The 26134-nt window shown below is 38.7% G+C and overlaps 1 protein-coding gene and 1 long non-coding RNA gene across 4 annotated transcripts in view; one reads left to right on the forward strand and one right to left on the reverse strand.

The window, feature by feature from the left end:
* LAMA2 (laminin subunit alpha 2) overlaps positions 1-26134 on the forward strand; it is a 584053-nt gene that overhangs the window by 407031 nt on the left and 150888 nt on the right. For both annotated transcript variants that reach the window (XM_038526758.1, XM_038526759.1), the window contains exons 30-33: positions 2925-3049; positions 9425-9511; positions 13596-13789; positions 23609-23751. In XM_038526758.1, coding sequence (XP_038382686.1) covers positions 2925-3049; positions 9425-9511; positions 13596-13789; positions 23609-23751 — 549 coding nt within the window. The remainder of the gene's footprint in view (positions 1-2924; positions 3050-9424; positions 9512-13595; positions 13790-23608; positions 23752-26134) is intronic.
* The window catches only part of LOC119870796, a 36090-nt gene continuing 25940 nt past the window's right edge, over positions 15985-26134 (reverse strand). The window contains exons 4-6 of one of the 2 annotated variants that reach the window (XR_005353916.1): positions 23305-23479; positions 19168-19248; positions 15985-17096 (exon numbers count right to left, since the gene is read on the reverse strand). This is a non-coding gene — a long non-coding RNA (uncharacterized LOC119870796). The remainder of the gene's footprint in view (positions 17097-19167; positions 19249-23304; positions 23480-26134) is intronic. The other variant, XR_005353915.1, reaches the window with a different exon arrangement.

Below are 26134 nucleotides of genomic sequence, written 5' to 3' on the forward strand. Positions count from 1 at the left end.
GAAAATTTTCAAAGAGTAGCCAGAAATATTAGTTGCTGCAGAAAATTCATGTATCATGAGGACTTATTATTGTCAGTAAATTTTGGTTTATCAATGAAGATCTTATTAGTGAGCCTGGAGTTATGGTGACATCAGAAGCTTTCTTAAAGTGGAGAGAGCTGAAGGGAGATACAGAAATCAGGAATGTAAACAATGCTTTTAAAATGAGCACTGGGTGTTATTCTGATGTTGCCAAATTGAACACCAATAAAAAATAAATTTATTATTAAAAAAAATTCTTGAAAACAAAAATAAATAAATAATAAAGAAATAAAAGAAATAAAAAATAAATAAAATAAAATAAAATAAAATAAAATAAAATAAAATAAAATAAAATGCTTATCAGGGGGATCCCTGGGTGGCTCAGGGTGGCTCAGCGGTTTAGAGCCTGCCTTCTGCCAAGGGAGTGATCCTGGAGTCCCAGGATCGAGTCCCACATCAGGCTCCCTGCATGGACCCTGCTTCTCCCTCTGCCTGTGTCTCTGCCTCTCCCCCCCCCCCTCTGTGTGTGTGTCTCATGAATAAATAAATAAAATATTTTAGAAAAATAAAAATAAAAATAAAATGCTTATCAGGGATAGGATGGAAACTTCCAGAAACTTGAGGCCCCAGAGATGCTTTTTGAGCTACGGAAGTCTGGACCAACTTCAAATGCTAATGGGAAAAATGAGCAAAGAAGGGAAAAGTGCAATTGCTGATGAAAAGGGGGAGGCAGAAAGGCAAGGAATCCAGTTTAGGAAGAGAGTAGCTTTAGACAAAGCACAAGCACCACTTCCTATGGACAGAAATAAATGCTGAGGGATGGAAAGTACTGCAAAACAGATGGTGAGTCTTTCAAAGGAAGCTGGGGGAACTCAGATGAGTGCTTCCTTTTCTCTGAAAATAGGGGGATGAAGAATGAGAGTATTTGAAATTTGTATCCTATTATATAGGAAACTGGATCCACTTTATTATAAAAGCATCTGTAAGTGGCATATTTTCAAATATAGCCTCCAAAATGGAGAAAACAGAACATGGTAATGTCATGATTTCACCTTATGCAATAGCAGAAACTCTGAGGAAAAAAAAAAAAAAAGAGTCAAGAGAAGTTCTAAAAATTTACAATCCCATGGCAATGTCTGGAGAAGTGACTTCAATTACTGTGTGTTGTGAATAAGCACACACCCCATACCAGACGTTGTCTGGCCATTAGGACACACACAGAAAACTAAGTATGTGTTTCTTGATTGATTGAATTCAGCCAGAAGCCCAGCATGAGAGATGTGGGCCCAGTTCAGTATGGAGCCCACGGGTGTCTCTGTGGCTCCAACTGAGTTGTTCAGATCAGCCCACGAAGGTAGACCATGTGATATTATTGACTTTTTGGCTTCTCAACTTTCCTTTTGATATCATTGATAAGAAGTCATCCTTCTGATCACTCTAAACCCTGTGTTGTAAAATCAAGCTAAAATACAACCCCATGTTCCTCCTGTTTCCTCCTTTTTCTGAACTCCCAAAGTCAAGTATCAGATTTCCATTGGAAAACAGTCAATATTGCATTCCTGCTGCCATGCCTCTTATTTGCCATTTTAAAATTACTTTCCCAAAGTAGAAATAAATTAGTGTAGGGTTGGATGTCATTTTACCTTTTCCCCTTCACTTGATTCCTTTCAGTACCTGGCACGTAGCTCTCCCTATGTCCTTATTATATGAATTACTGCGGTGTTTTAAATATAATTCAACTTTATGAGAATTTTTTTTTTTTTAAGATTTTATTTATTTATTCATGATAGTCACACAGAGGGAGACAGAGAGGCAGAGACACAGGTAGAGGGAGAAGCAGGCTCCATGCAGGGAGCCTGACGTGGGATTCGATCCCGGGTCTCCAGGATCACGCCCCGGGCCAAAGGCAGGCGCCAAACCGCTGCGCCACCCAGGGATCCCCAACTTTATGAGAATTTTAATTACAAAACTACCCACTATTCTGAAACTATTCTCATTTCCTTATGGAAATATCTTAAAGCATATTACCTGAGTGCTTCTTATTATGCAAACATGAAAAAGAAAATATTGACCTGGGATTCCTGGTTTCAAATTGGGTGCTCTCTATTTATAAAGAGTTATCAACATATGGCAAGAATTAGATAAATAGCATTCTTAGTGTAGGAACTTGGGTGACCTTTTTCTTTGCTCTCGTTGCCTCTTAAAACATTTATGCTTTCCACCTTGGTTTGGTTTCAGAGCGTCCTCTGACAGGCTAGGACTAAGGTCCCAGCATTCTTAGTACTTTTCTAGCACCTTGTGGAGAAGAAACATAAATGTCCAGATGATATAATAAATTATATAAATTTGTGAAGTATGTTCCCCAGATTAGAATAAGAGAAAATTTATACAGAGATTGATACAGGAAAAAGAGAAAATAAATTCTTATTGTCAGTATAGCTACAACAGCCCAGTATTAGTTTCTCTTATGAAAGAATTTCTTTAAAAATATGTATATCAAGGGGCGCCTAGGTGGCTCAGTTGCTTAAGCATCTAATTCTTGATTTCAGTGCAGGTCATGATCTCAGGGTCACGAGATGGAGCCTCGCGGTGTCATGTCCCTGATGGGCATGGAGACTGCTTAAGATTCTCCCTCTCCCTCTCCCCCAACCCACCCCCCACCCACCCTCTCTCTCTCTCTCTAAAAACAAAACAAAACAAAACATACATATATATATATATATATATAATATGTGTACATATATATATCAAGTATATATATATATATATATCAAGATCTTTTTCAATGATATGTGTGTGTGTCTGTGTCTGTTCACAGGAGCTGTATGAAAAATTACATTCTAACTCTCAGTAAATGAAAAACAAACTTCTCTACCCCCCCATTTTTTTTTTTTTTTTTACAGAATTGTCAACATCACACTGCTGGTGACTTCTGTGAACGATGTGCTCTGGGATATTATGGAATTGTCAGGGGATTGCCAAATGACTGTCAGCAATGTGCTTGCCCTCTAATTTCTTCCAGCAACAAGTAAGATTAAGAAATATTACCATATTTCCCAATCAGTAGCACCATCTGTGTAGCACAAGGCTTTCTATGATTTAACTATTTTTTCCGTGTAGACAAAAACTCAATGTAAGATATTTTTTTAAACAATGTAAAAACATGACAAAAGTGAGCACATAACGCTCTATGGTTTATTTTTCCATTCAAAGCCTGTCCCAAATAAATAATACTCACTAATTAAAATGTAAATTCTCATATTGACATAATTTATGTTTATGAAATAAATGATATATGTACACATGTGCATAATTTTATACACTTTTATAAGGATCTTGTATTTGCATATAGTTCTGACAAAGTCAGCTATGAAGAATTATTTGAGTGCATATTATGTGACTTTTGCAACTCTTTCCATTCATCTTGTGTGTTTAATTCACAATTTGTAAAGAATTATCAAGAAAATAATTGAAAAAAAATAGTTAAAGGAGGGTGACTTATTTTTCTGCTCCAAAATAAGTCCATGTTTTCCAGAATCACAATCCTTTTCTGTTAAGATGGTCTGAGCTTGGTACCATGGAAACACAGCCACAAGGGGAAACAAAAGCCAGAATATTTTATTTCAGTGCTGTCTGCACATTCTGCATTGGTTTATATATTGATGAAAACCCTTGTTGCAAAGGCTGTCTATACTTCGAGCTAAGTGATTTATAGACTTCAATTTCTACCTGGTAGGGCAATTTTTTCTCTAAGAATTTGCTTTTGAGGAGACTGTACAGCAGTTTGGTCAGAATTAGAATCCTGGACACCTTATCTTGAGTTGTTTTGTGGTTTTTTTCTTCATCATTGGCTTTATATACATCCTGAAAATATTTTCATCTAAATCGTCTCCCTTTCTTCTGCAAGCTCGTCTTTTTTTTGTTTAAGAGAATCACAGATCTTTTGTCAAATATAAACTGTTAGATAAACTCTTCTATTTATTCACCCAACCACCAAGTGGTAGGTGTATGAAAAGTCATATTATGTCTATTTTCCTCTCCCTAATCTCCCTCTCAGATTTAAACAAGAGAATGCTATTTTTTTTTGTTATTAAAATGTGAGCCATTGGATTAGAAAGATTCAGCAATTAACTGATCATTTCTTTGGTAACAATGAATCATAACATCGGTTGAAAAGGCTCACAATAAAACGTGTCTTAAGAGAAGTCGACTTAAATGTCAAGGGAATTCAAAGGCACAAAATACCACACTCGATTTTGGAAGCTTTAAGAACATATGGAAAGAATTAGTAGCATTTCTAATAGATCATAAACGGTGGATGGGAAGGTTTCTGTTGGTGGAGATAGCAGGAGATTACAGGAACAAAAGCTTAGGAACCAGTTCTTCACGTTTACGAACTAACAAGAGCTTGCAGCATGGAGTTCAGATAGAGCTCATAACGGCAGGTGAAGAGGAGTAGGAGGATGGAGGCCAAGCTATAGAAATCCTTGCATACCCATCTAAGAAATTGTTCTTTAATTTTCTCCGTAATGAGGACACACTGCAAGTTTTTAGTTAAAACAAACAAGCAAAAAAGGTTAATGTGATCAGAGCCACACTTTAGGAAGACTGTTATGGGAGAGGTAAGTAAAATGTTGAATTCAGACAGGCCCAGGAACAAATTGAAGAGCATGATTAATTTAAGCTGTTGTGCTAATTATGCAATTTTTATGAGAACCTGAAGGTAGGCCGTAGGAACAGGAAGGAAGACAAGGGGACGGTTGTAAGAACATGGGTGAATGCAGCTCTCCAGAAGTGCTAACAAATTTGGTCTGAAGGGTTGGGGCCAGGCAGGAGTTGAAGACAAGCGTTGATAACTGGGTTGACCTCACGAAGGGTAGTAAATCGATTAACCCGAACCGGAAATTCAAGAGAGAGCTGCTGCAGAGGACAGAAGAGCGATGCTCCAAATAGGTTCAAAATTAAATATGAAAGATCTGTCCAGATGGAAATATGCAAATAGCTGCAGAAAATGAAAATAGAATTGGAAGGGCAGATGAAGGAAGAGATATGTTAATAAATGAATTGAAATTGGGTAAGATTTCCCAGGGGCGTGTTACCCAAGCGGAGCACGTGGAAAGAAGGAAAGACGGAATGGCCTCCACTAGAGAAACCAGAAGAGAAAGAGGAGCCAAGACGGGAGCTGTCAGGAAGAGAACTGAGACCCCTCCCCCCCAGCTAAGGACACCCCCAGGGAGAGGGCAGCTGCTCCCAGAGGAGACCAAATACACATGGATGCCCTTGCCGGTGAGGGTTGTGGGGCAGTTTGACAGTCAGTAGTGGAAACAGGCACCGTGGTAGCAGGATATCAGTTTATCGCTTTAAGAAACGTCAAGGAAAAGAAAGTGCTACCGTGACCGGTGAGCAGAATCGATAAAAGGGTATGTTTTCATTTTCGCTTTCTGTGATTTTTATAATTTAAGTATATTTTTATGGAAAGAACCCTGTAAGAATCAAAATACCAAATCAAGGTGGCCAGTTCAATGGCTTTCAAGCTTTCTTTACTGCTACCATTGTAAGAATTCATTTTTTTAAATATCATAACTCAGTATGTGAAAAACTTACATACATATAATACATATTTTTATAAATACGTATATCCTCTAAAAATTTTATTCGATTTTATTCCCCTGCATTATTAGAAGAAATTTTAGTTCAAACCTACTAGAGTGATTTTGGGATGCACTCCTATCACCACCACCTAAAGTTTAACATGTTAATTAACAAACCAAAGACCTGTGTGTGGTAAGAAGAGAAGAATTAAAATACAAAGCAAGAAAAATAAATAAATAAATAAATAAAGAATGAATGAATGAATGAATGAATGAATGAATAAAATACAAAGCAAGGAAGCCAGCCAGAGTAAAGAGGAGAGACTCTTCTTCCCAAGATAGAAAGATAGATTCTAAGAAAGAAAGAAAGAAAGAAAGAAAGAAAGAAAGAAAGAAAGAAAGAGAAAGAAAGAAAAGAAAAAAAGAAAAGAAAAAAGAAAAGAAAAGAAAAAAAGAAAAGAAAAGAAAAGAAAAAACATAGATTCTGAACCACAGATGGAGGAGGCTGAGATACCTCCTTTCGGTGACTCTGATCTGCACAGCCAGGGAAAATGAAGGAGTGAGGCATGGGGAATGATGCTCGCTCATTTCCACACGTTAGTTTTTCAGTATTTCTTACCAAAGCAAATATGACACACCGTCAACCACCGTGACTGTGCAGCGTTGCTCAGGGTTTTCCACCACCTACTCCAGGAAAGGTCGGATAGTTTTTCATCAAAGTAGAAGAAACCCTGACCCTCTGCAATCTCACCGCCTTTCCCAATCAGTGCCCTCTCCTCTTCCCCGGTGATGCCGCATCTGAGTCCCTTGTTCTTTCCCAAACACGCTAGCAATCTCTGCGAGACAGAGAAAGACAAAAACTGTGTGGTTTCACTTAACGTGTGGAATTTTACAAACAGGAACCCACTGAAACCAAATGTGGAATGGCTGTTGCCAGGGGGTGGGGAAGTGGGGGAAACCGGGAGAGGCTGGTAAAAGGATACAATTTCAGGTGTAAGACGAAGGAGATCTGAGGATCTACTAATATATAACATGGGAACTGTAGCTGATAATGCTTTATTGCATAATTGGAACTTGCTAAGCAAATAGGACCTATGTTCTCACCAAAAAAAAAAAAAAAAAACATATATATATATATATATGTATATATATAGGCAGCTATGTGGGGTGATAGATGTGTTCATTTATGTGTACATATGTGTATACCAAGTCATCACATGCACAATTTAATTATGTTATGGTTTTATTTACCGGTCAGACGTCAGTAAAGCCGAACACAACACCAGCAGATGTATAATGTAACGTCAGGCAGCAAAAGTGCTACCAGGGAATCGAGAGTGGCCGGTGCCCTTTTAGAGAGGGGCCCCAGTGAAGATCTTCATAAACAAAGGCTTGGATAGAGATGAATGGAGTGATGGGGGGCGGGGAGCCGCGTGCCTACCTGGGGGAGAGGCCCGCCAGAGGAGACAGCGGGTACACTGGCCAGGGGACTGGCCCATGCTTAGCAGACAGCGTGAATCCAGGGCAGCTGAGAAGAGTGAGTGGTGTCCGGGAAGAGTGACCAACATATGATTCTGAGAAGCTTCCGTGGTCAATGAAATGTCCTAGCTGCCAAGTCTCCCAATGGCAGGAGGCGACTTGGAACAGCATCAGGCAGTGATGCCGGTGATGGCAGCAGGAGCAGCAGTTTCAGGTAGAGCGCAGGTGGAACGGGAGAGGAAGGGAGACAGAGTTGACTCGGTGGTTCACGGCAGAACAAATGGAAGCACAGAGTGACCGGCGATGAGAAGGGGAAAATCATAGAAAGGTCGCTGGTGTTTTGGAGGTGGAAACTCGGTGTTAGATCCTTTAGGGTAGGTGCAAAGGTTTCAAGACTGAACGAGACCATCTAGGGGAGAGGACAGGACAGGCTGGGAGAAATCTGGAGACTGAAGTGGGAGGCACATGAAGAGGTCAAGGACACGATGTGTGGTCAGCAAAGGAGACTGAAAAAGGACAACCAGGGAATTAGGATAAAAAGGAGGAGGGGGTGGGATCCAGGAAGCCATTTCCTCTCTATCGTATCCACGGGAACAAGACAGACTAGCAAACTCTAAATCTTAGAAACTCTCTTGAGGCAAATTTGGAATTAGCAAACATAAGGAAACGTCTAGGGCGGCTGCCGAGAGAATGGCACAAGGACTTCTGAGCGGCCCTGGAGACCATATGAGAACCAAGAGCGGATGAAGGAGTTGTAGGCAGTAAGAATCTACTCTAACTTGAAGTAAGCTGTGAACCCTACACCCTCCTTCGTAAGCCCTTATATGTGATTCAAGGAAAGGTTTCAAAACACCATAATATCATAGCTCAAAAACGTTCCTATCAACTATTCAAGGAGAATTCTAACATTCTTGCATAGTAATTGAGGCAGATATATTACTGTAGAGGATTATGGTTTAATTATGTTGGCTCTCTAGAGTTTCACTTGAAAAGTCTAAAAACTTGTTTCCAAGTGCCATACACACACACACACACACACAGGACTTTGAAATGTGATATATGAGTTTGTGGTGTATGCACATGTATGTGTGTGTGTGTGCAGATGCACTCAGCATCAAGCTTTAACTGAGAGAGCTAAAAGCTTGCCAGAAAGTGTCAATTATGTATTTGTGGATCTGTTTTGAGAAGGCAAAAAATAAATTTGTCGGATAATGAGTGTGTGAGTAGTAGATCAATTTGTTCATGTATTTCGCAAAGGTTAGAGTTTATTACTCAATCATGTGCTATTGATTGAACTCACCAGAAGACAGTTAAAATAGGCTCCTCATGGCACCTGCCCAAGAGGAGTCGAGGCCCTGGCCTATACACAACACATCCTTATCGACATCAACTTCTTTAGCAGACCAACAAAAAGATAAATGATATTTACAGCATAACCATTTTGCAACAAATATATTATTATTTTTTCCTTCTAAGTTCCCAGTGCATCCTGTGGTTTTATCTAGTGGGAATCCTCTTGAAAGAAGTTTGTAGCAACCTAAAACTGCGTGTTAGTACAGGTTAGTTTTCAAGTCTTCCTAAGTGTTTCTTTTGTAAGGTAGGATGATCAGAAATCCCAGCAAAGCCTGACTGGCTGTGGTCTACCGGTGCAGCAGTAAGAACAGGGCAAGTTCTAGAAGACCTGCTTAATAGAAAAGATCATAAAATTGTCAGAAAATCTTATTCATTTTCTTGTAGAGCAATTTCCCTCCTTTCCCCACACTAAATCACATTACTTTGTGTTTAAAATAAATTTAGTTTGAAATCTGTATGTAAATTAGAAAAGGCATTCTTATTTTAAGTGAAATATTTATTCACACTTCATGTGTTGAAGTGCTAGTGGCAATTTGGGCTGAATTTTCAGAAAAAAAGTTATATAGCTTTTAGGACCTTTTTTTTTTTTTTTTACTTGAAAAACATTCAGTCATACTTATTCTGCTTTCAGGCAAATGCACATGAATTCTAGCCATATTTTTCTTTCAATTCATGGAAAACAGGACACTTGCTGGATGTTTAATACTTTTATGGTTGCCATATAATTAAAATTACAAAATGTTTACATAGTCAGTGTGAGGCATTGTAAATTCACTAAAAAACAACCATATATTTGTGGATTATTATGGGTATTATTTTGTTGTGATATCCTACCTTTGAATAGAAACATAAATAATTGTGGATATGTCATTTATAACCAACTCAAAATAAGTCCCAATCACCTGGATAATGACAGAAATACTTAAATATATAAAATAAATAAGCTAAAGATTTTTTACAATCTTTTTTCTTTTTGTCAGTTTCAGCCCTTCCTGTGTCTTGGAAGGCCTCGATGATTACCGCTGCACCGCTTGCCCTCGGGGGTACGAAGGCCAGTACTGTGAACGGTATGAATACTCATGAAACATAGAGATCATATCATAAAGGACCAAAGTAAAAAAGAACTCATTATTTTCATAATTTATTTTCATCTTCTCTAGCAGTTCATAGGCTTGCCAAACTATTTTTATTTCTGTATCTTGGTAGACTTTCTCTGAAGACAGTTGTTTATTTCCATTTTGTATGTAGACTTTCTCAAAGATTCCAAATTATTTTACAGTTATCTAATTTATGTTTTAGGGTACACGTATCTCTATATATAGCACATATCTATACATCTATATTTAGTGTACACACATACGTGTAGTGTATACACATCTATATATCTGTATATTATCATAGTTAATAATGATAAAAAGCTGGCTACACATAATTCTCATCTTAATCCACTGGAAAATATTGGCTAACACTGTGCATGTCACTATTCTGAGCATTATGGCACTATAGCACCAAATGTATACGTAATTCAGAGCGTGAATATATTAAGCATTCTTAGAACAATGGAAACAATAAAGTGTTTGTTATTGGGTTTCCCTTAACAATAAGCAAACAATATTACTTAAATGCTTCTGCTCACCATATTTTTTAAAGTTTCTTTTTAAGTTTTTATTTAAATTCCAGTTAACATTCCGTGTAAAGTTTAGTGATTCAACACTTCCATACAACACTCAGTGCTCATCACAAGTGAACCCTTAATCCCCATCACCTATTTAACCTGTCCCTCTACCACCTCCCCTCTTTTTCACCGTATTTTTTTTACAAAATCTGATAATGTGTTTATGTAGCTGTTAAATTGAATATAAACTGTAATACAAATGATAAATTAAGAAACACAATTCCAGACTGTCTATGAAGGCCGTAATTAATATCTTCTGGGTCCATATTTTCCGTAAGATCAGTATCCTGGATATTGAAGCTTATCACCACCATTTTTAGTATGTTTTAGGTATTACCTCTAAAGTAACTATTTATAGTATACATACATGATAGTTTTGGTGTTAATTGATAACAAGTTTTTAAAAATACAAATATTTATATTTATAGTAAAATAAATACATATGTATATTTCAAATACATTTAGCATATAATTAGTCAATCATGCCTAAATGTTTAAAAAGGTGATTGTCTTCTATTCTAAAAATACAGTAATAAAAATTTTTTCTCTAAGTGTTTATCCATGGACATAGTCTAGCTCCACTAATTTAGGTAGGTCCTAATTTTTTTTTTTTTTTTTTTTTTTTTTTTTTTTTTTTTTTTTTTTTTACCTAGAGTATCAATAGCTGATGCTCTACTCACTTTACACTAACATTGTGAAGATTGAAGGTGTAGAGGATACATTGGTGCCCTGCCTAAGTGCTTCCTCTCCCTAAGGCCTGAGAATTTACCCCACCTTCTTTCAGGGGCCCTTAGCCAATGACTGACTAGCATGGAAGTACAAAATCCAGATGCTTATGCTTATGCTTGCTCCAGAGTTTTTCATGGAATCAGGCAGAGTTTTTCATGGAATCAGGACATTGCTTGGACTTTTTCCTTTCCATGCCCTGCTTTACCCACTCCTTTGCTGGGTTCTTCTAGGAGAACTCCTTAAACTATCAATCTCTTTCCAAATATAAATCAATATTAATTGTATACTCCCCATCTAAAAGTCTTCTTTTGATATAGCCAGCAATGATTGTGTTAATAATGGAAGTAAGTAGATAACTAAATAATTAAACTTAAATTTTGTGAATTCCAATGAATTTTCTACAGGTTTGCAAATTATATTTCCAAACAATTCTGCGTGTGAAAACTCTAAACAGAATATCCAATACTTGCATATAACAGTGCATTCACAATTTTATGCCCACAGAAATTAACAGCAATTAAATAATTCAAAGTAATACAAAAATCCAAAAAAAAATCCATTTGTTTTGGAGATATATACATTTGAATATATGTATTTTTCATGTCTACCAGTGTGCTTTGGTATTCATGGCTAGACTAATATTCATTTCATGCCCTTGAAAATACCAGTAGAATGATGATTAAAAGTGTCCCTGGACACCAAGGGTGTTATCTGCAGTAATTTATGAAAAAAATGTTCGATAGTATACTACATTTATAAATTGGAGTTCCCACTATCTATGAAAGCATGTATATAGAAAAGACTGGAAGGGTGCACCGAATTGACAGTTACTGTCTTAAGGCAAAGTGATTATAGAAAATTTATTTTTTTTCATATCCATTAATGTTTAATCAATAGGAGTTGGCAGTTCATATAGCATATAGATGAACAGGGTCATACAACTATCAAATGTGAATGGCTTGAATAGTTTTTGCAGTTCTCAGATGTTGTTACAGCTTTACATTCATCATCTCTAACATATAAATGATCAAGTTATATTTCCCTGAAAAATTGCTTTTATTCCGCTAAATTAAACCAAAGGTTTTGGTTAAATTTTTATTGTGACTTTCCAAATAAATTTGTTCCCCTTCTGAGACTTTCTTGAATCATTAAAATCATCTTATGACCTGCCTAAGCTCATCAGCTCAGGTCTAAAATTGCTTACATGTTTTGAGTGTCCCTGTAATGTAGGAAACCCTCACCATGCTTTCTCTTTGTTACTTTTGTAGTAAACTATGAGCATTTAATCAACCTGAACCTGCTTAGAATAGAATTCTTTCACCTGTAAATGTTAAGAAATAATTTAAGTGGACTTGTTTAAATGGTAGTTTTATTGAGCATTTATAATCTTACATTGAAATAAGGTAACAATTAAAACTCCAAATGTATAAAAACCTAGTAATGGATAACTTATTTTTTTTTTTTTTTTGGTTTGCCTTTTCTAACCAGCACAAGATAAATGAACTTTCACAAGTTGTGCAAATTTCCACAACCCCAGGCCACAAAAATCATTCAGGAGTATAGGCCTAATGTTAGTGATTTTTGGCTTTGACCTCCTATTGTGTCTCAACTTCCTCCCACACTTGTCTCTGGAACAAAAATTCTGGGTTTTGTTTATATTTAATTGACCATATATATAACATATAATTTGTTGTCCAAACTGGGATACTGTGAGGATAGGAAGTGTTTTAATAATTAAATCAGGACAACAGGTAATTTGGGACCATCCTGAGTAACTCAAAGTCCTGGTAGCATCTTGTTGTTACCAGACTTCCAGTAACATAACCCCTGTGGTCTGTCCTTAGGCAAATGGATATGCGAACGGGTGGAAGAGTCCATGAATTGATTTCATTTGCGGTTCATCTAGTTGGATTTCCTTTCTAATCTCTCAGATTAATGTTATGTATTTTATTTGCATAACATTAGCCCCCTTCTTTGGGTATATAATAAAAAATCCATCTTCAGTAAGATGTGCTAAAAAGACCAGTAAAATTAAATAGAAAATGTAGTATATTGCCGCTTAATTACTTCTTTTTCCTTGTCAGTAAAATTAGTGGGTTGAATTATTTGGTCATTTTGAGCTTTAAGATGCGTGAGTCTAGGAAAGCTCAGGTGTCAGTCTCTAATTCCACTTATATATAATTTTTTTAAAAAAGAAGACTTCAAAACAATGTTTATGATCTAGAGCAATGGTGGGCAAGTTGGCCCACAAAATGCGGCCTACTGCCTGATTCTGTAGGGCACTGGAAACTAAGAATGGTCCTTACAGGCGAATGTTTACTGTCAGTGTCCTGAGAGGAAGTGCTAGGTTGGAGCCCTGAATACCAAAGCACACGAGTAAACATGAAAAAATATATATATTCAAACATGTATATCTCCAAATTGAAGTAATAAGCTCGATACCTTAGCAAGAACTTCCTTCTTCTCACTAGTGGATTGATCTTCCATTAATGAATCATCAATAAATTCTTACCGCACTCCGTATCATTAATCATCATTTTTATGATTAAGTTTTGAATTCCATCAACCAGAAAAGCCCTCTGCACGTGTCTTCCTCGTCCCCCGAACGATTCTGGTTTTGCATCTTGATCTGTGCAGACCTCAGGTGTGCAGTCCCTGGTCCTTTCTGGGAGGGGTTTCCCCACTGGTCCTGTCCCACCAGGGCCACGGGGCCTACGCTGACCTCTGCTTCCTCCACTTTCCTCCAGGTGCAGCCCCGGCTACACCGGCAGCCCCCGCAGCCCCGGCGGCACCTGCCAGGAATGTGAGTGTGACCCGCAAGGCTCGCTGCCCCTGCCCTGTGACCCGGCCACGGGGCTGTGCACCTGCCGGCCCGGGGCCACCGGCCCGAAGTGCGACGGCTGCCAGCCCGGGCACGCTCGCCAGGGCTCCGAGTGTGTGTGTGCGTACCTGGGCACAGGGAGTGGGCGGGCAGTGGAGGGGGACGCTGACCTCAGGCCCGGGGACTGGGACCCCCGCTGACCATGACCCCGCTGACCGTGACCCCCTCTGACCGCAACCCCCACTGACCTCGAGCCCACTGACCGGGACCCCCGCTGACCACAACCCCCGCTGAATTCGAGCCCGGTGACCGTGACCCCTCCTGACCTTGACCCCCACTGGCCTCGAGCCCAGTGACCAGGACCCCTGCTGACTGCGACCCCCGCTGACCTCAAGCCCACTGACTGCGACCCTCACTGACTGTGACCCCTGCTGACCTTGAACCTGTGACCACGACCCCCGCTGACTGTGACCCCCGCTGACCTCGAGCCCACTGACCGCGACCCCCGCTGTGACCCCCGCTGACCTCGAGCCCACTGACCATGACCCTGCTGACCTTAGAGACTTGTAGCTGCCACTAACAATTGCCAATGACCAAGCTAGGTTTTTATGGAATCCAAAATGGTGGATTTCTTGTAGGACACAGGCCTTTTATACATGGAATTTCCATTGTTGTCAAGAGGAATTTACACAAATAATCTGTGCCCTTGGTAGGTTATATTTAGAGCAGAGTCCCTCATAGTGAGCCAAATTCAACCTACCAAAGTTACCAACCTCACCAATCGGAGCCAGTGCCGGGGCATGTCTAACCAATGCCCTGTCTTCAGACCCCAGGCATTCTCCAAAACCTCTTTCACTGCACGTGGTTCATCATAATAGTAATTCTTTAAAATTTCACCCGTGTTGAGAGCTTACCACTTACAAGACACTATAGTAAGCACCTTATATGCTTTTCATGATTGCAACATCTCTAAACATTATTATCTCTACTGTGTGGTAACAAAACTGAATTTAGGTAATTTATTTTTCAAAGCTCACAGTGACTTTTCAACAGAGCTATGATTTGAACCTGGGTCTGCCTTACAAATCTTACTTTCTTTTACACTGAATGCCAATGCAACACAGTGAAAGCAGACGTGGTTTTCCCACTATATTCAACATTAATCAATTCAGTTCTTTATTTCTTGGACTTAAAGCCCATGTTACCTCAGTAAAGAATAAAGATAAAATGGGCTAAAAATGAAAAATTTTATTTTTTTTGAAAAATTTTAGATATATATAATGTTAATAGGTACAAACTTTTTTTCCTACTAACTGCTGAGACTCTCTCCTCTAAGATTTAAAACGTTATGATAGTTATATGCTAGTTAGGATAGATTTTTTTATTCATCAGGGATTGTGAGGTAGAGAGTCCTGCCTTCTATGGAAGTGAAAAAAGCACTAGCTGGGTGCTCAGATTTCTTTCTAGACATTTTCATTTTTTTCTGATAGGAATAATTTGGGATAACTCTAACATGTTGGTGAGTTCTGAAGAGATATTTTGTTGGACTTTCAGAAAACAGGATGGATTTCTCCTTAGTATGTTAGGTTAATACAAAGCCAACCTCCTCTTCTAACCCTCATTCACAATTTACATACCATTTTATAAAACGAGAAGAACCACCTGCCTTTTTGAAATTTGAGAATGAGCAAGAAAGACATTTATTTAATAGTAAGGTTCTGTATGGTGAATCACAAAACTTGGATTTGTTCATGTCCTATTTTCTACAGATCAGTAGTTAACACAAAACAACTCATGTAATGTTTAAAATAGATTATGAGTGGCATAGTAAAATATATTACTCTTATATAGAACAGAAATTAAAATTGGGAGCTGTTGGCAAGATGTTATTCCATAAAGAGTGCCTGAAATAGCATTTTATAAATATCGAATTGATGCTTCCTATTTTTATTCATTGCATATGAGATATTAGGAATATAAGAGCTTTATTATTTATAGTCACAATTTATCTAAAATATAACATTTAAGATGAGGTTTTGCTTGCCGGTGTAGCAAAAGCAATCATGAAGTGTGTTTTTTACCTGAAACCTAGCTAAATGTGATAGTGCCCCTTAACTATATAAAATATATATACACTTTTCAGCCACTTGGTAAAAGCTAAGATCTGAGGTTTTATCCTACCTTGACACTGATCTGCAGAGATGGTCAAGATTATTGTTTTTTTTTTTTAAGATTTTATTTATTTATTCATGAGAGACACACACAGAGAGGCAGAGACCTAGGCAGAGGGAGCAGCAGGCTCCATGCAGGGAGCCACATGTGGGACTCGATCCCAGGACCCCGGGGTCACGCCCTGAGCCAAAGGTAGACTGAGCCACCGAGGCGTCCCAAGATTATTGTTTTTAATATCCAATTGCTGGCAAGAATCTTACCACAATAACACAGTGGCCCTTCTGTATTATTACTAGAACGCTGCTGTGCTCCTGTAAATCAACGATGATTGCTAATGGCAATTATTGCTCCTTGTAAATGAGAGCAGGAACAAAACAGTACAATGTGGCTGATCACCGTAAAGAAAAGGAGACTTTCATAATAAAAGATAATGAGAGAGTATCAGTTGACCTCCAGATGCTATTTAATGAGTTGTGGCTTTGCTTATGGGACATGTGACCACGCTCCATCCTTGCCCCTTAAATGCCATCCTCTTTCTGCTCCCACTTAATCCCCAAGTGCTACTTCCTAGCCAAAGGCCAGTGTATCTACTGCAGTTTTTTACAACCCCAAGCTGTGGCATGTTATTCAAATCCGGACATCATGGAATCTATAAAAGCAACTTCTGTTCACCCTGTTTGTACCTGATCTGCATGTTTTGTTGGTCAAAGATGTTTTGAGTCCTTTGTCAACCTCCTTGGGATAGGTCCAGGATTACAAGAATGTAGAACAGCAACTATCACTCTGATTCTGGGTAATTTTCCTAGTTATTGGCACTCAGTCTCATGGTTTATATATCACATTGAGAGAGCCATTCCATTGATGGAAGGAGTTGTGCTGTTGAACTGTCATCTACAGGAGGCTGATCTCTATTTCCTTTATTTTCTGTCAAGCTTTACTTTAAGAGTCAACTCCATTTGATGACAGTTGTCACTCTGCTAGATCCAAGGAGTTCACTGACCTCAAAGAACAATAGAGTCATATGATCTTCAAGTCAGAGGAGGTCTTATAAGTAAGGTAGTCTGTCTTTTCTGTGGTGTCCCTGAAACTGACCATCTTCTGATGTGAGGAACATGCTGTCAGGATGTGTCTCTAGAAGGTTCAAATCCTTGACTGGCTGCATACAAGTTGTGAGACACCATTTAGTTAACTGTTCGAAGCTTCACTTCATCATCTGAAGAGATGGTCATCAATCATCACTTTACATCACTTCCATCTGTAAAATGGAAACAAAATACTAATGCAACATACCTAAGCATAATAGATGCTCAATAAATTCTAGGCATTATTAGCATCATGGTTATTATTTGACCACTTTATTAAAAAAAACATGATATTTTGTACAGCTCATTGGTTTCTGATGAAATATTTAGGTTAGGCTGACTTCTGGTTTTCTATAATTCTAATTCTAGGCTCTTCAAGTCACTGAAAATCCCCTTTATGACCACCTTGTATTTTCTCCTCTCTTTAAGTTCACACAGCAATATTTATAGACTCATATATATAATGATTGTGACTACTTTTCTCATCCTTTAAATGAGGATATTAATAGCACTTTATAGAATTGCTGTGAACATTAGATGAGATAATGAAGGCAAGAAAGAATGTATTGCCTGCTATGTAGTGAATATTGTGTAGGTAAAAGTTACCATCCCATTATTATTATAATGCTTACAAATAACGTTTCTTTTTTTTGGAACAGTTATGCCGTACTTAAGCCATAATGAACTTGTGTTATGTGTGTGTAAATATATATATATTTATATATATATACACACACACATACATTTACATATATATGTACATACATATGTATATATGTATGTATATATGTATACATACTTGTATATGTGTATATATATATACTTATATACAGATTTTTGTTTAACATATATGTTTAATAAAGCATACATTACATATTTGAACATTAAAATATAAAATTTATATTATATAACATAATCATACAAATTTATTAGTTTATTACAAATTATATAGTTATATATAATTATATGTATATTATATAACATATATTGTATGATATGTTAAACATATAAATTTTATATAAAGCAATTTGGTGCAAGAACAAATTCATCAGTCTCATCTTAAGCCCACAGAATACCTTTCCCTTTATTCAGAGAAATAATAGGGGGAAAAAGCCCACTTAATGAAATTAAAAGCAAATTTTTACTTTGGAAGATATTATTTCTACAAAAGAATAAGCCCTAAATATAATCCCATCTAAAATTTTCCTCTTGAAGGGGTAAGGGAATGGAGAAAAATATAAAATCCGTATTTTAGGCACTCTCACTGGCCTTAATATAAAAGGGTTAAATTAAAGCATGAATATAAGTACCCAGATTTTATCTTTTGCTAGAAATGTGTATTTACTCATTTATCCCTATTTTATTAGAGCAGACAATTTATGGATCTTTACCTAAAATTGGTTAATGGGTTTGGCCTTTTCAAAAATACTCAATGCACTCATTTCAGCTTTAGCTTCTTTGGTGTGGATGTAGTGTGTGAATTTTTTGTGACAGTAAGCCTGTAGTTATTATGCATGGGGGACTCTGGTAGAAATGCAGTATTTTGTACTAATTGCTAACAGAAAGATCTGTAATATCAGCTGCATGATTTGTCCCTTACATGTGCCCAGCTATAACGATCTGAATTTAGTACTGCATTTGTTAATATTAGGCACAAATTTATCCTGACACTTTTATAGGCAAAGCCTCAGAAACATTTAGTCATGTAAAATATAATCATAGTCTTGAAGTATTTGCTTTTGCTCCCATGCAGTTTAGGCAGGATCTCACTTTATAACCTTATCTCTTGCTGAATAGAATGGTTTGAAGAGGTTCTTTTGGGGTCCTGATTACAAGATAGGTGTTAATTTACACTGAGCAGTTACTGCACCCTTATCAAAGAACAATTGTTTACATAGCGTGAATATTCCATGTCTCTATTCACTCTTCAAATCTTCCCTCTCCTACTGAATTAAATGTGGTTTTAATTTGCATCCCATTTCCTGTGTTTGTTGCCAGGCATTTCAGTCTTTTTTGAGGGCAAATAAAAGTAGCTTGTAGTATAAGTAAAATATTTTGTGTCAGAATAAAACAGCAAACCATTATGTAACAGGCACATTTCCCCATGTGTTTATCTTATAAGTGCATGAACTAGACTTATATAGAAGCTCTGGAAAAAATCCCCGTGGCTGTCATATCCATAAGTCTTTCTGACCCGTTTGGACAGGTGTTGGTATATTACTTGGAGCATCCCATAAAACTTACCTTTCACTTATGGAAATGTGCTTGTACTTTGTTCCTCAAGAAGCAAATACAGAGACCATAAGACGTGGGGTAATAACAGACCTTTGGACACAGAGACATGAAGTGGGATGTATGAGTCCTTGAAAGAGCAATTAAATACATTTTTATTTCAACAACTGAAGATGAGAAACCAAAACAGATGGGCAGGGGGTAGAATAAATGAGAGAAAATCAGTATTCATCATGCCTCTTGGCTTTCTAGCTCACCAATTTACTCTGCAGTGTATTACAGTAAATCAGATTCCAGTTCTGCATTCCAGGGCTTGATTTATTCTTGTATGAAGGGAAAACTGAGAAAACTTTTCCCTGGACATTTCTGGAACCATCAGTGAGCAACCTCTAGCCACACTATTATCAGTGAGCTGACTCAATTTCTTCCTGGAAATGGGTAGGTACTAAATTATACATTAGAGAAAGGCTAGCAAAGGATTCCTGAAGAACACACTGCCCTACGAACCATGCTCAGGTGTCCTATCATGAAGTATCTGTCAAGGTCTTGAGAGTAAAAAGAGCATATTGTTTGCTGACACATCCTGGGAACATCTGCCTCAAATCCACCTTCACTAGAAGTTGAATGGAACTTTATAATGATGATAAACTTGGCCTGAGGGGGAAACGAACCTTTGTATTCTTCATAACTTTTAATAAAATTAAGATGTTACTAATACTTGTTCTTAGCCTGGGAATTACAACTTGTAAGAATTTGCACTCTAAAGCACACTTGCAAAACTTGAGAAAATGTGTTGGTTATGTATTGCTGCCACCCCAAAATTCAGTAGCTTCAAACAACAACTGGATATATCCTCAAGTTTCTGTAGGTTGACAGTTTGGGCTGATTGGGGATGGATAGTTCTTGGTTGTCAGGCCTGGGAGTCTCAGATGATGGGGTAGGGCCTCTACTACAATGGTTGGGCCTGCCTTTCTCTTGCTCCCAGCTGCCTCTCTTCCTCAAGAAGACTCTGGTGGGATTATCCGTAAGGCAGCAGGGGGTTCCAAGAATCTGAAAGCAGAAAATACTGAGCCCTTTGACACTGAGGCTCAAGAGCCATGCAGTATTCCTCTGGCACACTCTTGGGTTCACAGTGTGTCATAAATCTAACCCAGATTTAAGCGGTGGGAAAAAGACTCTAGACTTTACCTCTTCATGGGAGAGCAGGAAGTGGTGACCACTTTTAATCCACCCAGAACTAAACATTGCCTTTATCTGATCAGTAACCCTTGGGTATTGTTACTTTCTTGATAACATTTGGTATCTTTTTTTTTTCTTCCCCTCCCTTCCTCCACTCCCTTAACTCTTCCCTGGGTCAAAACTGAATTACCTCCAAACAAACCAACGAACAAACAAAAACCTGAATTACTTTACACGGGTGTCATAATAGCCATATCCTGACATTACTCAGTCTCTGCCTCTCCAATCACAAGACAATTTTCTCTTACCGTTGTTTCAACTCTGTTCTGTTCCGCACTTATCTGTGGTCTCCAGTTCCTTAATGGGGGTCAGTGTTCCCCCATTTAGACACTTCCTGTTTGACCACTGTTCTCTCCATCCCTCCCTCCCTTTCCATCTCTCCCTCTCTTCTAACACTCTGATCTTCTCCAAAATATTTTTCATTCTTCTTTCACAACGATAGTAGTCAGCACATATTTTTTTTTACTACATTGACTGTGTACAAGACACCCTCCTAAACACTGTGACCAAAGCTGGTTACGGTCTCTTCCCTGACGTGGAAGAGACAATATATAAATGAAGTAATAAGACAGCTCATACACACCGGAGTGTTAACATCATAAGACCAAGGGAGAGTAGTAGTGATTGGTGGAGACTTTAATTTCTGAGTCACCACAGCTCTTCCCTGTGAGGAAGGAACATCCAGGAACCTCAATAGGGGAAAATGGAGGGAGAAATGCCCTTGGCAGAGGAGAAAACAAGCAAAATGACATCTTCTATTTTTAGGACTGAGCATCCCTAAAGCTTATAATCTGGAACAGTGGTTCTAAACCCTAGCTGTATGGTAGGATCATCTGTAGCCTTTAAAAAATCCTGATGCCGGGATCCCTGGGTGGTGCAGCAGTTTAGCGCCTGCCTTTGGCCCAGGGCGCAATCCTGGAGACCCGGGATCAAATCCCACGTCGGGCTCCCTGCATGGAGCCTGCTCTCCCTCTGCCTGTGTCTCTGCCTCTCTCTCTCTCTCTCTCTCTGTGACTATCATTAAAAAAAAAAAAAAAAAAATCCTGATGCCTAGGCCTTACCACAGACCCAGGAAATCAGATGTGCTGAAGGTGGGGATGGGAAGTACTTAGATACCTGTATTTTATAAATCCCCATATCATTTTAATGGGCAGCCAGAATTGAGACCAACCAACCTGCAGCAGTGCTTTCCAGTATTAATATGCATAGATCACATGGGGATCTTTCTAAAATGAAAATTCTGAGCCACTAGATCTGGAGTGGGCCCAAGACCCTGCATGTCTAATAAACTCCCAGGTGATGACAGTGCTGCTGATCTAGTCACCACCAACATGTGGTGTGCAAACCAGAAGTATCAGTGTTCTCCTGAGAGGAAAGCACATTCTTAGAGAATCAGAAGCCAGGTAATTGAGTTGCCCCTGGGAAGCACTGGGAGGGTATGCCTGTCTTCTGTGATTTAAGGAAATTCTTCAGATGATCCTGAGACCCACTAACATTTGAGTACCAGACTGTGTCTTGATGTTTAGACATCGTCAATTTGGCACCTAATTATGTGGCAGGTTGTGTTTTCTCTAATTGTTTCATGTAGACAGGTGTGTTAAAGCTTCTCGAGCACTTGCATTGAGCTGGAAGGCACAATGCTCTCTTCTTTTCACGGAGTTTCCATGCAGAGCAAATTCCCTTTCATTCCAGTTAGCAGAAGAGGAAGAGAACACAGCTCTAGGTGCACACTTCAGCTCCTGCCTCCAAAGCCTCTTGGTTCACTAAACTGGCGAAGCTCCTGTCGGTGACGCTCTATGGTTGCAGATATCACTTGTAAGGAGCTGATTTATTGAAACCCTGATAGGGCAGTTTAAACCCTGTGAAGAGATACTGGAACTCACCTCGAACTGCTGTCCTATCAAAAAATCACCCTCTGTACTACTTCTCTTTGTTGGCAAGCTTTAGTTAGTGGTTTTCTCTCCATTAGGCAGCTCAGGGGAGTGCTATTTAGAGAACTAATTGAATTCTTGCCAATTTGAGGCATGGTCCAAAGCTATTCCAAATCTTGGGATTTGCCATGTTTCTGTATTTACCAGTCTTCTAATAGGCATAGTTTTGATACCTCCTTCTGCTGAATATATGCCAGACATTATAACTGTATACATGAGTGCATATCATAAATATGGAAGTACGTGCTTCTTGGCATGGAGAAGCTACACCTCACTGCTCTGATGCAAAGGGGGAAAAAAGGAACTAAAAACTTCAAACTGAATATGCATATATTTAAAATCCTACAAAAGAATTAAGGTATTTTAATTTTAGAAATTCTGTTTATGCAATTAACAATGAAAAAGCCATCCATTTCTTCCTGTCTACTAACTCTACCCCTTCCACCATATCAAGTTTGAATACTCCCTCTTTCCAGTTGTTGAAAAAATTATACATAGAACATTAGCACTTCTGGCTACTTGAGGAATAACATTTTCCTGGCCCTTAGCAATTACTTATCCACAAGACCGGATGAGGTTAATTAGCAAAGTAGAAATTTGTGGGAGTGCATGTAATGATAGGTGATAATGTGTTGAAAGGCCAAAGAGGAAAAGTTGGCAAATACGTAGGTAAATAAATACATATCATGTGCAAAAAACCCACAAATTATAGAAAGAAAAGTTATTTTCTTTGACTTTTTTGTAAAACATTTATTTTCAATAAATGTCAAGCTGAAAAGTTGTATAATTTGGGGATACGCAGCATACATGTGGAGACCCAATTGCTATAGATACTCTACAGTGCGCTCCAGGGGAGCACAGTATATTTGCATACATTTTTGGACACAAGAGCATGTTTTATTCCCCAGTTATAGATGTCCTCTAGATTGCTTATGTGGGAATTTCTGGAACATTTATAATGTCATATTCTGTGTCTTACCTCTCGTACTTCCTACAATATGCTTGTTTCCCTCAAAATCCACTTGCTCCTCCTCATTGGTTCCTCAGCTTCTGTCCCTGTCCATATTTCAGCTTCTGGCCAACAGGCATGTCTGCTCTTTTGTTGTTCTTTTCATCTTTTTTCCATCCATCATCCATTTGAAAGCATTAATTATCTAAGATGAGTAGCATCGTGTCTCACAGAATTATACTTGGGCCATAAAATATTTCATAGCTGAAATCTTTGAACATCTGCCCGGGATACTTAACAGAAGTAAATATTCTATGTCGTTTCCCTCTTACAGTTTGTGGAGATGAATGCACGGGCCTCCTTCTTGATGACTTGGCTCGCCTGGAGCAGATGGCCATGAGTATCAACCTCACCGGCCCACTGCCCGCCCCATATAAAATGCTGTATGGTCTCGAAAATGTGACTCAAGAACTAAAGGTAGGTTGGAGCAGTAACAGCAAGAGCCAGGGAAAAGAGTACAGAAGCTTCCCAGGGGGCAGTGGCCAGAGTGAATAAATATGCTTCACATTGCCCCAAATCAAGGCAAGCAGCCAGTAGAGAAATTCAGAGACTTTCTGAACCAGTGTTTTTCAAATTTAATGTCATAATATACAGATTGCTATTAAGGGAAAGAGGCTTATATACCCTCAGTGCTTGGCCTAAATCAGCTTTATTATGTTACTAAAATATGTACACACATAAAATCAGGTATAGTTCCCTAATACTTATAGCTCTATAAGATCAAAACACTTTAATCCTTACAAAAGCCAAAAAAACTCAATAAAATTAAAATTAAAAACATTAATATAAAATAACAGATGATTTTTGCTGAAAGCAAATTGCTACTTGTGGCAAGAATCTGCTCCTGACTGCTTCCGCACAGGTTCATTCATCAGTCTGTTACATGTAACTCCTACCTTTCCACAATATGAACTATGGAGCCCCTTGCAAGGAGTCCAAAAATGACATTTGGCATCACTTGACAAGTTCACATGATTTATGTGCGCAATCTGCCACATGATCAGACATGCGTGCAGAGGTAGGTGCTGAGATCAGGTGGCCAGATCCATCTCTCCAGTGCCCAGCCTGAGTTCCAGAAATGCTTACATTAACATTTAAGCTTTGTGTCAAAATGAAAACACAAGATTAAAATTTTGTACTAGAGAGCTAGCAGACCTTTGAAGATAGTCCAACAAGAACGAATTTGAAAAACACTAGTCTAAGATATTGTTAAAACTTTCGGTAGTTGGTGGGAAAGGAGGAAATGTTAAGGAAATTGAGATCTCATCTGATAAAAAAAGATGGAAAGTGACTATCGGTATGCTATCAGTCAATGATCAGGGATTTTTTGAGAAATTCTAGGACGCTTCAATATTGCACTTGGTTCCCTGGGAGTTTCATGGCTCCTATACTGTGGTCACTACCCCTGGGAAGCTTATAGTCTATGTGGTTAAAGCAATAATTAAACAATCAAAATAATCACCATGTGCTTTATCAAAATCTGACTTACAATGTTGTATGATGATTGGAGAAACAGGTATTTGGAGTAACCAGGGAACACATTATTAATGAGAGTGTAATTTGTGTTGGAACTTAAAGGATAGATACAATTCTCATAGGCAGAGAAATGTTGGCAAGGAGTGGAGGAAAAAAATCTAAGATTTATTCAGTCGGCACTGGCAGACGCTCCTGTAGGGAGTATGTTCTGTAATCTGGGCCATGGCCTTGAAGGAAGGTATTATTATTCCTATTTTCCAGAAGAGGAAACCAGTCATGATGATGGCAAAAATAACAAACACTTACTGATGAGTATCTCTGTGCAAAGCAATTAACTGACTAACGTCTAACATGAATTATCTTACACAAATCTTACAGAAACTCCAAGAGGAGGGAAAGAAGTAGCATATCATCCATGTTTTGTTTTGTTTTGTTTTGTTTTCAGGTAGGGAAATGAAACACAGAAAAGTTAAACGTGAGACTCAAGATCACCTGGCTACTAGAGGGCAGAGCCAGGATTTGAATAGAGGCTCTGTGACTTTGGGACCAATGGGAAGGAAACTAGCTTTGTAAAGCTCAGAGAGACAAAGTAACTTGCCTGGAAGGGCCCAGGCTGCCAGCGATGAGGCCTCCCTGGCCCTGGCCTCATACCCTTGCCACTGAGTCTAAGAGAGCATGTGAGCAGAGGCAGAGCTGTGAATTCCAGGGCCCGTCACAGGTTCAAGGGCAGGCATGCTAGTGGAGGACAAGGCTAGAACCTCAAGTGTGGACGACAACCTGAAAAGCTAGCCAGAGGAATCTGTACCTTGTAGGCCTCATATTCAGAAACGTGAGTTGTAATAAGGACGATGCTAACCGGTTACTGTCCTTAGTCCCCACTCGTCCACGGTTTCAGTTACCCTGGGTCAGCCGTGGTTCACCAGCGGAGGACCCTCCTCCTCCTTATCATCAGGAGCTCAGTAGTAGCCGAGTGCTATGTCACAGGGCCTCGCACCGGAGGCGTTTTATCATCTCACTTCCTCACAAGACGGGTGAGTACCGTCCAGTGAGATATTTTGTGAGAGGGAGAGACTACATTCCCATAACTTTTATTGCAATGTAGTCTTTATAACTGTTCTGTTTTATTATTGTCATTAATCTCTTAATGTACCTAATTTATGAATTAAACTTTACAATAGGCTCATATATAGGGGAAAAAAACAGATATACAGGCTTTGATACTACCAGCAGTTTCAGGCATCTCGGGGGTATCCCCCGTGCACGTGGGAGGCCTACTATACATGGAAAGAATGAAGAGAAAGGAGATTAAACCGGAAAAGCAGAT

The sequence above is a fragment of the Canis lupus genome, chromosome 1 (genome assembly GCF_011100685.1).
Source record: "Canis lupus familiaris isolate Mischka breed German Shepherd chromosome 1, alternate assembly UU_Cfam_GSD_1.0, whole genome shotgun sequence".
NCBI lineage: Eukaryota > Metazoa > Chordata > Mammalia > Carnivora > Canidae > Canis > Canis lupus.